The 16210-nt window shown below is 31.0% G+C and overlaps 1 protein-coding gene across 4 annotated transcripts in view; it reads left to right on the forward strand.

Annotated features, from left to right (window-relative positions):
• The window catches only part of LOC134714778 (leucine-rich repeat serine/threonine-protein kinase 1-like), a 62492-nt gene that overhangs the window by 13209 nt on the left and 33073 nt on the right, over window positions 1-16210 (forward strand). For 3 of the 4 annotated variants that reach the window (XM_063576336.1, XM_063576332.1, XM_063576335.1), the window contains exons 3-5: window positions 2541-2748; window positions 14436-14612; window positions 15654-15808. In XM_063576336.1, coding sequence (XP_063432406.1) covers window positions 2541-2748; window positions 14436-14612; window positions 15654-15808 — 540 coding nt within the window. The remainder of the gene's footprint in view (window positions 1-2540; window positions 2749-14435; window positions 14613-15653; window positions 15809-16210) is intronic. The other variant, XM_063576333.1, reaches the window with a different exon arrangement.

Here is a 16210-nt window from a genome sequence, read left to right on the forward strand (position 1 = left end):
TTGTCGATAACAAAGGCCATCTTTTCTTTGTCTGGCATATGCATGATATGTACTGGTGGGGGCATTTCTATAGTTCACATTTTCTCACAAGGAAGCTATTAAACCAAGAGTTCCAGTGGTGAAGTTGAAATCATCCCTTCTTTAATTTTATGGACGCCATCATGAATTGTTTGACCGTTATGGAATGTGTACTTGTACGTTGTCTAAGAATGTCTGACATTTGTCATCAGAAGGAGCGTCAGACAATGTCAAACATGAAGCAGTCATCGATTTCATTTAGGGAAAGGAATGGTAACCTGAAACCTTGGGATAGCCATTTACCAATTGCAATGTCAATTGATTTGTCTTTATACTCTGTGCTCAGTCAATGTAAAATTATGAACTTACCTGTAAATCCAATTAAGAAAAAAGAAAAAATCGGCGCAAATGAAAAAATGAAATTGGCGCAAATGAAAGAATGAAAATTTTCAAAATCAGCGCAAATGTCATACGCCCTAAAGCGCCCGTGTCATTTTCACTGTTTTTTTTAGTTATATCCCTATACAAATTTTGGAAATATTGCTGAGTTTTTCATTATTGTTCTCTAACTTATGTTTACCTCAACCAAATGTTAGGAAACATATACACAACTCTTATTACCACCTTATACAGATCAAATTCAATATTGGGTTGGGTCACTTTTGAAGTTCTTCAATTATGTCTAATAGGTGGATCTAGGGGGCCTTCCCCCCAAACACTTTTGTGGGAATGAATTATTTGATTATATAGGGAATCACTGAATCATGACTGTAATGGGTCCCCCTTAGGTCAGTCATTGGGCCCCAGCTAGCTCTTACAAAAGAGTCTGGATCCTCCACTGTGTCCCTTTATAACTTTATATGATATGCAAGTGGGGCATCATATGTGTCCCATTGACAAATCCCCCATTTATTTACTATATAAGATTATGACAATTTTAAAGAAAATTTAAACAGCAAAATTGTTCAACAAGGCAACTTGCATTTTTGGTAATTATTTTGAAATTAAGTGAGAAAGAATAAGCTGCAAAAAATACCATCAAACCTTTGAAGATCAATAAAAATATCAGAATACCAAAATCATCATTGGTATCCTCTTTGGAGCAATTGCCCTTAAGATGACAAATTTTACCCGTTGTTTTTCACTTTACTCCTTTGCTATTATATTTAAAACTATAATAGACATAGAAAATACTGTAAAAGACAGAGAACAAACTATTAAGAGCAAAATCAATCAGCTAGACAAGATTGACAAAAAAATCAGTATTACCTAATTGACAGTTGACTACTTTATTTTTTTTTCGGGAGATGCTTGTGGTATATCAGTTCCTTCAAAAAAAAACCAGAAATAATTCAACTGAAGAAAAATGTTATCGCTATTATTGACAGTGGTCAAGTTTTCTTTATATTAACTTGGAACAGTAACTTAAATTCTTTGTTTTTTTTAATTTTCTGATTTTATATAGTTCATGTACATTTTGTACTTCAATTTATTATTGCAAAGGGAGTACATAGTTAATGTAGTTTCAGGGTTTATTGACCTTCAAATTATTGTTATACATACACAACATTTAAATACACAGATCTATTCTTGTAAATAAACTTCCAAAATCCTATACATTAATCTGTCTTACAGAAAATATATATAGTGGCTATTTATATCACAGACAACGTTATTAGGATGTAGTTGTAACACAAGGAAATAACTCATCATTCCTTTGACCTCTAACTTGAGATTATAGTACATTAACGTGACAAAATAATATTTCCTTATTTAAAATGTAGATTGTTTGAAATGTTTTTATGATTTCATTGACAAATAAATAAACTTTTAAAGTCATAATTTGGAAAATGAAATATTTATATCAAACCCTGAAACTAAGGAAAGATTTTATAATTTCATTGAGGAACTGTTTTTCAAAGGGAGATAATGCCAATGTAGAAAAGCATTAAGCTGGACTCAGTGAGAGTTGATTCACAAGTCAAAAAATGAACAGGCAAGCCCATGATGGCTAAAAAAGAAAAAGACCAACAGACGAACAATAGTATAGAAAACGCTGCATAGAAAACTAAAATCTGAGCATCATGAAACCCACAAAAAACTTGGGGTTATCTCAGGTTCTTTGAAAGGGTTAAGCAAATCCTGCTCCACATTTGGTTATCTTACTTATACTATATGACTTACTGTTAAATGTAATACCCTTTTTGTTTTAAATTCACAGTTTAGTTCTGCTTGAATAAAGATCATAAATGGCATCATGCTAAGCAAACTTAGAAATTTAAGCATGCAGTTTGTTATTAGACTTTAGTGCTAAATCTGTACAAAAACAGTAATTTGAGAGAAAGTAATGTTATTTCCAACTCTTAATATTGTATAAAATATTACTGGTTGAAAATTGCAATTCAAATTTGTGTAACTGCCATTTTCTGTCTGTCACTGTAGATATAATACTCATGTTTTACTTTCTGAATTTATAGTCTAATCATAACAGAAATTTTAAGAAATATTTTTCTATGTTCCAGGGCACTCCATTACAAATTATTTCTAGAAATGGTAATTACCAGTTGATAAACATTCTGTTAGAGAATGGAGCTATTCTGGAGACGGAAGACGATCCTATATTCTCTGAGAACTCTCCATTTTACCTGGCATCACTGTATGGACATACTGATGTGGTTAGAAGATTGTTGAGCTATCAGCCAAGTACGTCAACTTTTAATTTCTCTCAGGGTGAGCATAAAACTAACCTTATTAACTTCAAATACATCTTATGTTTGATATTCAATGACAAAACAAAATTTAAGAAAAAAACGCTCTAGTTATTTGTAGTATTATTTTGAACTTTTATTTGCATCCAGATGGATTTAAGAATTAAAAAAAAATGTTTTATTTTTTGCACTTTTTATATTTACATCTGGACAAAAAATAATCCACAAAAATTGTTCAAATTGAAATATAAAGTTACATGGATTTATTTATTTTCATGGGTACCAATTTTTTATGGATTGAGGAAAATTGTATTTTGTGGTTTTGACCATTTCTGCATCCATAAGCCTATCAAAGTACCCTGTCTAAAAGAATTTGTATTTTGTTGATCTTTTAAATTCACTTATACCAACAAAATCCACAAAAATTAATACTCCACAATGTTATTGAATCCACAGTGACTAGAAAGATGATTTCGATATTGTAATAAAGTCCAGCTTCCGAAAGTCACTGAATGTATTCATAAGTTTTAGCCACTTCAGATCTTTTGCATGAATTAACATTCTAATATACTGTTTGCTTTCAGCCATTTCAGAAATATCATACGAGTGTTACTCTTGTGGTTTATCATGTTCCATTTATGGGCATTATGTTTTCTGGTCTATGCCTCCATTTGTCTGTTCTTTCGTTGGTCAATTCGATCGTTCATCTGTCCCGCTTCAGATTAAAGTTTTTGGTAGAGGTAGTTTTTGATGAGTTGAAGTCCAATCAACTTGAAACTTATTATACATGTTCCTTATGATATGATCTTTCCAATTCAAATCCCTTACAGAAATGAAAAGTTTGCTGCAATATTGCAACAATATAGCGGCAATATTGCGGCAAACAAATTTGTTTGCAAGAAGTGTTTGCAAGAAAGTTGCAGGTTGTTGCAGCTACCTGCAATATTCCCGCAATGTTACTGCAACAAAATTTGTTTGCAAGAAAATTGCAGCAAGTTTGCTGCAATGTTGCAAGAAAGAATTTGTTTGCCAGAAAGTTGCAGGAACATTTTCTTTTATTATTTAAGGAATGACTATTTGCAACAACTTTGCAAGAAAAGTTTCTTTAATAATGTCAGACATGTATTAATGCACCAATATTTGAAGCATTTTAAAATATTACATTTTTAAAGATTTAAGGTTCAAATAATACACAACGTATGATTTCTTTGAACATTCGGTTGTGGAATTACTTCAAATTATCTAAATTTGTTATGGTCATACTTTATTTTACTCGGATAAATCTGGATATTTGAATAATTTATTTGAAATAATCTTCAAATAACAATTAATGCTTATAAAGAATTCCTAAACTGCATGCACGTTTATCACAATTTTAGATATTTTGTAAGAAAAGAATACTTTGGTATTCATTTCAACAAATTTAATCTAAATAATTGAGTCAAAATACTTTTTGTTCTATATGTATTATTATGCCTTTTTGTCACTTTTTTGTGACATTTTTCTATAAACAATATTTTTAATTCTAATATTTTCCATCAAATGAATTTAGCCTCACCTGCAGTTTAATTTCTAGTATCATTATTTTAAAATTATTTATACACAAATTATCTTTCTCATCTCAATTAGTAATATGAGCTGGTGATAGAAATGTAATGTGCCATGCACATCTGGTTTTCTTTATCTGTGGAGTGGTAAAGACAGGAAGTACCATAAATTAATTAATGTACACAGAGTTTGAGGCCAAATTAAGGGCAGAGCATTTCTTGTTTGTATATATTTCCATTATAACTTATAACACCAAAGATAAAAAAAAGATGTATTTATAATTATTTATTTATTATAATAAATAACAAATATTCAAGATTTAGGCAATGGATATTTATAATTATGGGCAAATTTCAAAGGGATCACATTGAAACAATACCCTAAGCAACCTTGATCAACATATATTCAAAATTTGAACTGGACATGAACATGCATACAACAAACAAAGATGTCTTCTATCAGGAACAAAGTAATATGAATTTTACAATGGATTTAGACATGTTAGATCCAAAAGATCCAATTGATTCTATTGACACTGGGTAATGCAGATGATAGCCTTCAGTTGACATGACTCTTGGATTCAGGAAGATTGGTGTTTACACACAATTTGGACAACATCTTTTGGTAAGTAAAATGGAGTTGAATGTCCACCATTTTGAATAAGTGCATGCTCTTTAACAGTTCAAATAGTGATAAATAAAGAGTCTTCTTAATTTAATAGAGTTGGCAAAGGTATTAGACAATAGATTTATGCACATGAATATTATCAAAATTGTGTAAGACAGTAGATATTTTTTTAAATCTTTTAATTACTGTATGTTTTAGAAATAACATTACTTATATTGAAACAAGAAATCTTCTAATAAAAGCAGTTTGGTATTAAATTAGAGATCTGTGATTTAACTGTGCCAATAAGAGGTTTGTCAACAAATGGCAACAATGTATAGCTTTCATATATACACAACTTATCACATAAATTAACATTTTAAAGAATAGACAAGACCAATTATGTTATAGTTCAATGAAAAACAAATATTCAAAAAAAACCAATAACAACCTAGTACTGGCATGAGGTTAAATGTATTCTATAGTTATATGCAATTTCTAGAAGCCTTCTTTTGTATGGGACCTAATTTTACTGTAATAATTGACTTAGTTTTGTCTTGGCTGATTTTTTTAATCTGAATCTTTAATCAAACAAAATAACACTAAGTACCAAATAATTGCAATGTTACATAACAAACTGACAAAAACATTAAAGAATGCTGCCACAATGAATCAAGTTTCAGTTTAAATCTTACATTATTTTGTAATTAAAGCATTTTATGTCTTAGAAACATTTGCTGCTTTTACTGCAATTAGGTTAGAAAAAGTAAATTTCTAGATATGGTTTTATTTAAGAGCAATTAAAGCTTTAACTAGAGACTCTTAGGATCCTGGGATGCTAACCTGACAATATGTCCAACATTAAAATCATTGATCACAGTAGAAGTTGTCTTTCAAACACTAAACAGGTTTGAATAGATCCACTTGGAGAATAATTTCAGTGAAAGTAGAAGGACTTAATCACTTTTAGACATTGACCCTTTAAGTGAAACAAATTCATTCATAGCAAGTCATTTAACAGTGAGCACCAAATTTGTTATGTTATTTTGAATAGACAGAAAAAATATTGCAGTCATTTCTTATAATTTAATACTAAATTCCATTTTAAACCGTAAAAAGCTATGAAAAAACGTTGATGATGTCACGGTCACAAGACTAAATTATGTATATGGGCTGATAACAAAATAACGTCAGCCAATCAGAAGACACGTTACATCCAAAATTAAACCATATAGTAGTAACTTATATCTGTGTATCTTTATAATTTTAGTTATTTTTTTTATGTCTACTAATTAAAATTCTTCAACTTTTATTTTGCAGTATTTTTGAAATCAGAAAATTCAACTTTAAGGACAGTGAGACTTACAGAGAAACAGAACTGAAAGCTACACAGATGTAACACGACAACCTATAGAGGACAGAGACCATTTTCAACCTATAGAGGACAGAGACATTTTTTTTATTATTATTAAATCATAAATTATTAAATGTTTAGTTTTAATTCCAAATTTTACACCTGAATTGTTGAAAGATTTGCTGCAATGTTGCTGCAATATTGCAAGAAATTAATTTTCCTGCAATATTGCTGCAACATTGCAGCTAATGAACTTGTCGCAATATTGCTGCAACAATCACAGCTACTGATTTTCCCGCAAACATTTGCAGCAATATTGCCGCAATTTGTTGCGGCAATGTTGCAGCAACTGTTTGCAAGAAAACTAATTTGCATACGAAAAATGAATATTTGCAGCAATATTGCCGCAACTATTTGCAGCAACATTGCCGCAAATATTTGCAAGAAGCCTTATTTTTCTGTAAGGGATGCCAAATTAGAGTTTTTACCCCATTTTCACAGCCTACTGAGCATAGAAATTGATAATTCGGATGGGGTATCTGTGTACAAGTTAAGGATTCCAAATTGGTCATATTTGCCAGACAAATTTAAATTTATCACACATTGTCTGACTGTTCAAAGCATGAAGCAAACAGCTTACAAAGGTTTGCCATTTTAAACAAGCCAGGTGTTGGTTCACCATACAATGTAACTACCGTTTAGAATTATTATAAGTAGAACCAATCACAAATTTTCTTTCCATGGAAGGGTTAACAAAAACCATACCAGTGTTAAATTGTAGTGGAGGTCCAGGGTTCACCTGACCTTGACCCTTATGGATCAAGGTTAAATTTATGTGATAAGGGATTCCCAGATACTAAGCTAAGAAGTACCCAGTACTAGGTCGACTATATGTGGTCTATGATCTGATTGTTAGGTGAACATGTCAAAGGAAAGAGGGGCAAACTTTACCAGAGGGACAATTATTCTCTACTCTGGCTTCCTCCACCAATAAAAACTTGCTACAACGAAATAGCCCAAAAGTAGCGTTCATAAGTGGCGTTCATAAGTGGTGTTAGAATACCATCAATCAATCAAAATCTGTCTTGCAGAGTTCATCTGTTCTTATCTAATTTTCTTGGTTCATTGGTCAATGTTGAGTTTTTCTGGCAGACCCCATTGTTAATGTTTAGTTTATATGAATATGATACTTGTAGTAAAACATATATAAAATCAATTCTGGTTATTGAAGCAGGCAAGAAATTTAATGTTCTCTCTTGTCATGAATTCCTTTTTCCTTATATTTGAAAAGACAAACACATTTTTTAAAGTATTTTGACTGTAGATCTTTCTTTGCCATAGTGCAGCACACTTCTAGACACTCTTCGTTTCCTGATAAAAATTGTAACATCACTGCTTAGGGGGTTCATGCTTTATCATGTTGATGGTGCATTTACTATGAAACTGTATATTAAAAAATATATTTTTTACTTTTTATACGACCGCAAATTTTGAAAAAATTTTCGTCGTATATTGCTATCACGTTGGCGTCGTCGTCGTCGTCGTCGTCGTCGTCGTCATCGTCATCGTCCGAATACTTTTAGTTTTCGCACTCTAACTTTAGTAAAAGTGAATAGAAATCTATGAAATTTTAACACAAGGTTTATGACCATAAAAGGAAGGCTGGTATTGATTTTGGGAGTTTTGGTCCCAACATTTTAGGAATTAGGGGCCAAAAAGGGCCCAAATAAGCATTTTCTTGGTTTTCGCACTATAACTTTAGTTTAAGTTAATAGAAATCTATGAAATTTTGACACAAGGTTTATGACCACAAAAGAAAGGTTGGGATTGATTTTGGGAGTTTTGGTTTCAACAGTTTAGGAATTAGGGGCCAAAAAAGGGCCCAAATAAGCATTATTCTTGGTTTTCGCACAATAACTTTAGTTAAAGTAAATAGAAATCAATGAAATTTAAACGCAATGTTTATGACCACAAAAGGAAGGTTGGTATTGATTTTGGGAGTTTCGGTCCCAACAGTTTTGGAATTAGGGGCCAAAAAGGGACCCAAATAAGCATTTTTCTTGGTTTTCGCACCATAGCATTAGTATAAGTAAATAGAAATCTTTGAAATTTAAACACAAGGTTTATGACTATTAAAGGAAGGTTGGTATTGATTTTGGGAGTTTTGGTCCCAACAGTTGAGGAAAGAGGGGCCCAAAGGGTCCAAAATTAAATTTTGTTTGATTTCATCAAAATTGAATAATTGGGGTTCTTTAATATGCTGAATCTAACTGTGTATGTAGATTCTTAATTTTTGGTCCCGTTTTCAAATTGGTCTACATTAAGGTCCAAAGGGTCCAAAATTAAACTTAGTTTGATTTTAACAAAAATTGAAACCTTTGGGTTCTTTGATATGCTGAATCTAAAAATGTACTTAGATTTTTGATTATTGGCCCAGTTTTCAAGTTGGCCCAAATCGAGGTCCAAAATTAAACATTGTTTGATTTCATCAAAAATTGAATAATTGGGGTTCTTTGATATGCCAAATCTAACTGTGTATGTAGATTCTTAATTTTTGGTCCAGTTTTAAAATTGGTCTAAATTAAAGTGCAAAGGGTCCAAAATTAAACTAATTTTGATTTTAACAAAAATTAAATTCTTGGGCCTCTTTGATATGCTGAATCTAAACATGTACTTAGATTTTTGATTATGGTTCAGTTTTCAAGTTGGTCCAAATCAGGATCTAAAATTATTATATTAAGTATTGTGCAATAGCAAGTCTTTTCAATTGCACAGTATTGTGCAATGGCAAGAAATATCTAATTTCACAATATTGTGAAATAGCAAATTTTTTTTTAATTAAGAGTTATCTTTCTTTGTCCAGTATAGTAAGCAAGAAATATCTGCGAGGATTTTTTTTAATTGGAGTTATCTTTCTTTGTCCAGAATGAACTTAAATCTTTGTTATATACAATATACAATGTATATTCACTTTTTACTACCAACTGATAAATTTAAATAATCTTTACCATTCAGTGATAACAAGCAGTTTTTTTACATCTTAATATTTTATGATGTATTTAAATGAGTAGTAATTGTTGCAAACTCCATTAGAATATATTAATTCAAATTAGTTTTGGAATAAGGGAAAGGGGGATGTGATTAAAAAATTGGGTTCAATTTTTCTCATTTGAAATTTCATAAATAAAAAGAAAATTTCTTCAAACATTTTTTTGAGAGGATTAATATTCAACAGCATAGTGAATTGCTCTAAGAGAAAACAAAAATTTTAAGTTCATTTGAATACATTCATTCTGTGTCAGAAACCTATGCTGTGTCAACTATTTAATCACAATCCAAATTTAGAGCGGAATCCAGCTTGAATGTTGTGTCCATACTTGCCCCAACCGTTCAGGGTTCAACCTCTGCGGTCGTATAAAGCTACGCCCTGCGGAGCATCTGGTTGTGCTCTGACATGGAACTATGAATAAAGACCACATTTGGCAATGCTGTATATTTGTAGATATTTATATCCCTGCTCTAATGAAAAGGCTCATATTACTGTTCATCTAAATGATTGAGTTAGTTTCATGTCTATTATGTAGGTCACAAGGATATGAAAGAAACCAACAATGGCTGAAAACATCTTTTTAAAAAATGATTTATTTCTTCATCTTATAATGTAAAATGTTTTCCTTATTTAAATTTCTAAACAAGAATTAAATAACTTGGTCAAACCTCCACAGAATTTTACAAAACTTTGATAGTTTATATCTTCCGAAGTTCTGTTAATCAAGAGATAAAAAACATGCTGAGCAAAATGAATTTCTGTGTTTTACTGATAAATATATTGAGTTTTTGACAGTCTACATTAAAACGTACACTTTTACACTTACAGCACACATAGCAGGTAAGACATAAGGTTCCTTATTCATATATATTTATATGAATGTAGAACAAATACAAATGTATTGGCAACAGCATTGAACAATTTTAGCTTTGCACATATTTATAACACTTTAGTGTGTTCTGCGCTATACTAATTTCCATTGATGGTATTGATGTCTTTAAGTAGTAGTCCTGAGTTAACTATATTATTTGAAATTTTAGGTTATTATAAAGGTAAGGAAACGATACAAGGTAATTTTTTTTTCTCAATGATATGGTTCAATTAACTTCTATTTTTCAAGTACTTTTTTCAGTTTCACAGTTTCTATTGAAATGAGGCAAGGAAAAAATCTTGTATTTCTGGTTAATACCTAATAAATGAATATTATTTGTCTGTCGGTCAGTTTTGAATTTTGATCTTAATCATTGTTTCTAGTTGAACTTAGGCATTACATCATTATGTTATACTGAAGATTTTTTATTATTTATAGGATACAAGTTTTTATGTATTTTGTTGGTATAGGAAAAAATTAAAAAAATTCCATAGGACTTTAACAATTTTAACCAAAACGAAAAGATCACATAACAGTGAAAATATACTTTTTCCTTAATCCAGAGCGAAAGGTATCTGAAAATATATGAATCTACAGTAAAATAGAAATATCATGAATCAATATAATGAAAATTTAAGGAAATCAATTAAATTTTCCTTTTTCTGAAATCATTTATGATGCTTCAGGAGTTCAGGTCACTATTATTTTGACATTTTTGTTCTAAAATTCAAGAATTACTCATAGAGAAAAAATGGAATGATACATTTAAATGTCAACAAATTTCTCACCTGGACCTTGTGGTTAATTGGTGATTTTTTTTACCAAAAGGTTAAATATATTTCCATGATTACTGGTAACCCTTGGTTAAATTTGATCTTAGGTTGTTTTATGTTGTTCTTCTTGTGGTTAAATTGTACCCTTTATTAAATCCTAGGTTAAATGATTCAGATTTAACCTTGCTGTACACCTTGTTACAATTTTAACCAAGCAATATTGTTGTCCAAAAGTACATTTCTGTGTTTATTATGGATCTTGAAAAGTCGTTATAAGTTTGGTAAAACATACTCTTCTTTTCTATGACCATAAGTTATCAAAAACAGATTATTTATATAGTTTACAGACTGTCCCACTTTTTGCATCAAGGTTTATGTTCATATTTTTACCTCACTGAAATAATCAAATAAACATATTTTTTATCCTTTATCTTTTATGTCAATAAACAAATTTGCGCATCAAAATTAAAAATAACTTGAACAATTTGGTTATCTCATCATGCTCATTACTATCAAGTATAATTCAATAATAAAAAAAAAATTTCAAACAAAAGATGCGCACTGTCACGTAGTTGTTGCACTATTTTTAAAATGAACTTTGATGGTGAATGCACATTTATATTGTTGTAAAAAAGTAATAATATTTATTGAGTTAACAGTTTTCTAGAACCTGAGAAGGGTGCTGATAATTCTTCTTTTGGTAAAAAAAAGCATGAGTTAGTAGAGTGGGGTGCTCATTTTCGCCACATCTTTTCATGTTTTCTACAGTTTATGTTCAGGTTTAAATGTTTTTGAAGTATACTGATGTTTCTATATGAAGATAACTTCAAATGCAAAATATTCTTAAGCTTAAAAACGTGTTTGTTTGATTAAAGGGTGTTTGAAATTTCCTGATTTTTTTGTCAATGGGGGACACATATTCGCCGTTTTTACACATCTATTTAAAACCAAATAACCGCAGCTTTAAACAACATTGATCAAATCAATTTCATTATAGATGAATAGCAGACATTTCAAAGGTGTTAAGAACTTTAATTTAGGGCATTCAGTCAAAGATTTACTTAGAAATTTTAATACTTCTTTGAATTTGTGTTTTTTCTTCAGGAAATTGGCCGAAAATCGTTGTCCGTTTTACTGTGATTTTCATTCAGTTGGTGCCGCAATTTAGTGTCAGTTTTGAAAAATAATCATATTTGTTATATAATATCATTTACCGGTATATGTCTTCCATTTCAGCCATCCTTTGAAGTTTTTACACCTCGAAATCATAAAACGGCAAAATTGTGTCCCCAGTTAATATGGGCGCCCCACTTGATGTAACCATTGTGTACATTACCAAGTTGAACAACAGAGGTTTAAACTAACCAAGTGTTATATTTAACCAACAGGGTACTGGGACGTTTTATACAAACATTTAGGGTTTATATAAGATTTGAAGTTATGGTTTTTTGAAACAGCATTAAAAAAGGGGGAAAATCTAAATTTTCAGTGTAGATTTATTGTGGACTTTTCTTGTTATATAAGGATAGCAATATGTTTATGCTTACTACTTTTGATTTGATTTATATGGCAAAATTGTATCATCTCACTCAAGTCATATTTAACCACAAGCTTGGGAACTCTATTTTACATATATTTTAAAATGTCACTGTCAGCTTGCAATTACTGTCCATTAGAATATATAATATCACTGAGTTTTTCTTAACTTGCAGATAAGCTTGAAGTATTATTAGTGATTACATAATACTAAAATAATGTTTTCTTGTACAAATCATGCAATTTTGCTAGCTTCCTTTATAATAAGTTAAAATAAGATATAATTGCTGAAAAGAAGTACATTTTCTGTATGTTAAATTAAGGATAAGAACTTTAAAAACAAATAGATGAACTTAGATATATACTATTTACAAACTTTTTTTTAAAATAATTTCAATAATATTACAACGTGATAACCTTTGTTTTGCATGAAACTAAAGTTGAAAAGTTCTTTGGCTACTTTTATTAATTACCTGTTTCTTATCTTACAGTTTGCTGTACAACAAATATAACATATGTAACACATTGTAAACTTTCTAATATATAATTTCTTCATACTATTTCTCGTATTTATTAAATTTGTCAGTTTTCAAAATGTCTTTGAACCTGCTCCATTTTAAAAATTTCTTTTAAAAGAGAGTTGAAAAATACAAAAGGGTCATTTAAACTAAAGTAAAAAATATACTGACAACGCCATGATGGCTAAAAAAGAAAAAGACCACCATACAAACAATCACATACAAAAACATGGCATGGGGGGGGGGGGGGGGGGGTCTCAATATTAACACATGATAGGGTTAACACAAATTTGTTGAATACCAGAGACTATGTAGGCAGAACAATGGTCTTAATAGTGGGATATGTTTATGGGTACAGCACTTTTGAATCTTTTCACCAATTTATGTAAAATTTTCCACTTAACTTACCATTATTGTCATAATTTGATGTTGTGTATTAACAAACAGAGAAAATAATTCAATGAACTAAATGATTGAAATTCTTTATGTAAATTCAGAGGCTCTTGTCCCATCTCCAAATCTGAAATTATCAAGAGTTTTTATCACTTGAAATCAACGCTATTTATTATATTAACATGAACTGAACCAAGTTTACTGCACCTGATATGGATTTATACATTGAACTATTGTCTCTTCAGTGATGCTTAAGGCTAAAATATTTGAATTTCCAAAACCTAATATAAGAGTTAAATAGCTGATAAAGCTTAAAAGGACCAATAGTATTGCCAAACCATGCAAAGGGTTTTTCCAGTAACCTTTTAAAATTTTTAATGAAAGCAACTTCATAATTTAAAGCAAGCTAAGATATTGCTAAGTGTTCCTAAACTATGCAGTGATGATAAAAGAATATTATCCCAATCACAGATATCATGCAGTTTAGAAAAAAACAGAAAACTAAGATATTTAACAGTTAAAGGAAAGAATTTAACAAAAAACAAGTGTTTACACAAATGGAAATGAAAACTATGTTTGAAGAAAACAGCTTGATTACCTTATTTGTGCAGCATATCTGCCAATGCACAGCACACATTATGACAGTAAATTCTCAATGACAGTCATTTGTCCTCAGTTTGTGTAGATTTTGTTACAAACATCAAACCCTTAAATGATAGTTTCTGATAAAAAGATAGATACACTAAACTTCTTGGGAATAGTGATCAATTACAGTTTACCTATGATGAAAGATGTTAGCTCAAACTTTGCAGTGTCTAAAGTATGCTTAGGCTACTTTATTTAAGATGCAATGATGATTAAGAAAAAAATTGCATAGCTAATTACATTGTATTTTGAATTTCACAAGGAATGGAATGTATACATCAAAGGACAGTCTAATGTTTAATAATGAACTGAAAATTTCTTAAATATATTTTTTTCTTAACTCATGCTTGATATAGGAAAGCAAGTAAAAAATTTACATATGCAAATATATGTAAATATTTAATTCTAACTTTCAGAAATGGTAAAAGATGATGGTGTAAGGAGTTGCCTGTTGTTTGCGGCTTGTAGGGGAGGTAATCTGGAGATTGTAAAGATGTGGCTGAGTCCTGCCATGGATATCAACCATCCAAAGCTATTTGTCAGTTCATTAGAGGATTGTGAAAATGGTACACCCCTTTATGCTGCATGTTCAGGTTGGTCATTTCATTAGAAGATTGTGAAAATGGTACACCCCTTCATGCTGCATGTTCAGGTTGGTCATTTCATTAGAAGATTGTGAAAATGGTACACCCCTTTATGCTGCATGTTCAGGTTGGTCATTTCATTAGAAGATTGTGAAAATGGTACACCCCTTTATGCTGCATGTTCAGGTTGGTCATTTCATTAGAAGATTGTGAAAATGGTACACCCCTTCATGCTGCATGTTCAGGTTGGTCATTTCATTAGAAGATTGTGAAAATGGTACACCCCTTTATGCTGCATGTTCAGGTTGGTCATTTCATTAGAAGATTGTGAAAATGGTACACCCCTTTATGCTGCATGTTCAGGTTTGTCATTTCATTAGAAGATTTTGAAAATGGTACACTCCTTCATGCTGCATGTTCAGGTTGGTCATTTCATTAGAAGATTGTGAAAATGGTACACCCCTTTATGCTGCATGTTCAGGTTGGTCATTTCATTAGAAGATTGTGAAAATGGTACACCCCTTTATGCTGCATGTTCAGGTTGGTCTTTTAGTTTTCTGTAAAATACGAGAAATAAGCGGATGTTGTATGATTGCAAATGAGAAAACACTCCACCAAAGACCAACTGATGAAGAAGTTGACAACTATAGGTTACTGCATACCCTTCCACTATTTACTGTTATAGACTATAAAGTTACACCCTCTTTTTAGTTTTAAGTGTTTCATATCTTAATTCATAGTCAGTAATGTGTATGATAATGGAATCAATTGTTAGGCAATATAACCAGAACATCTCAGTTTGTCAACCATTTTCAGGCCGACTTTTGTCCACTTGATCCAGCAACTAAATTAATAAGCAATGTTGCTGTCCATCAGATAGTCTTTTTCTCAATTTTATGCCTTCAGACAGTCAAGGCACATCTCTGTGTCAACAGGTTATTATTTCTAATCCTCTCTTTGTAATGTTGGTATATTCCAATTGATAAAGCTTATAATGTATCTTTTACTTTTTGTGGTAATTTTTTTAAAGTTTATGTTGTATTTTTTTAGGTGGTCATTATGAAGTTGCTAAATTTCTATATGACATGGGAGCAAACCTGACGGACAAAATTTGTAGAGAGTTCCCCAAGATAGCTGGTGGGATTCTTGAGTCTTGTATCAGTTTCAGGGACGAAGACTTCTGTGACGAAGATCAGGAGGCAGGGGTATGATGATGTCATTATGATAAATAAAATTGAGAATGGAAATGGGGAATGTGTCAAAGAGACAACAACCCGACCATAGAACAGACAACAGGAGAAGACATCAATGGGTCTTCAATGCAGCAAGAAACTTCCACACCTGTGGGCGTCTTTCAACTGGCCCCTAAACACATATCTATACAAGTTCAGTGAAAATGGACGTCATACTAAACTCCGATTAAGCACAAGAAACTAAAATTAAAAACCATGTTTATATTAGCAACTTTTGACGCTGGAGTAAGACATTCTGGTACTGGTCAATTAAGAGAAACTACAAGGAGTAAAATCAAGTAACAATGGGTGCAGTTTTAATTGAAAATAACTGTTTTCTGATTATTTTTTTGTGAATTGAAAACATAAAAAAGT

This window comes from Mytilus trossulus, chromosome 4, assembly GCF_036588685.1.
Source record: "Mytilus trossulus isolate FHL-02 chromosome 4, PNRI_Mtr1.1.1.hap1, whole genome shotgun sequence".
Lineage (NCBI taxonomy): Eukaryota > Metazoa > Mollusca > Bivalvia > Mytilida > Mytilidae > Mytilus > Mytilus trossulus.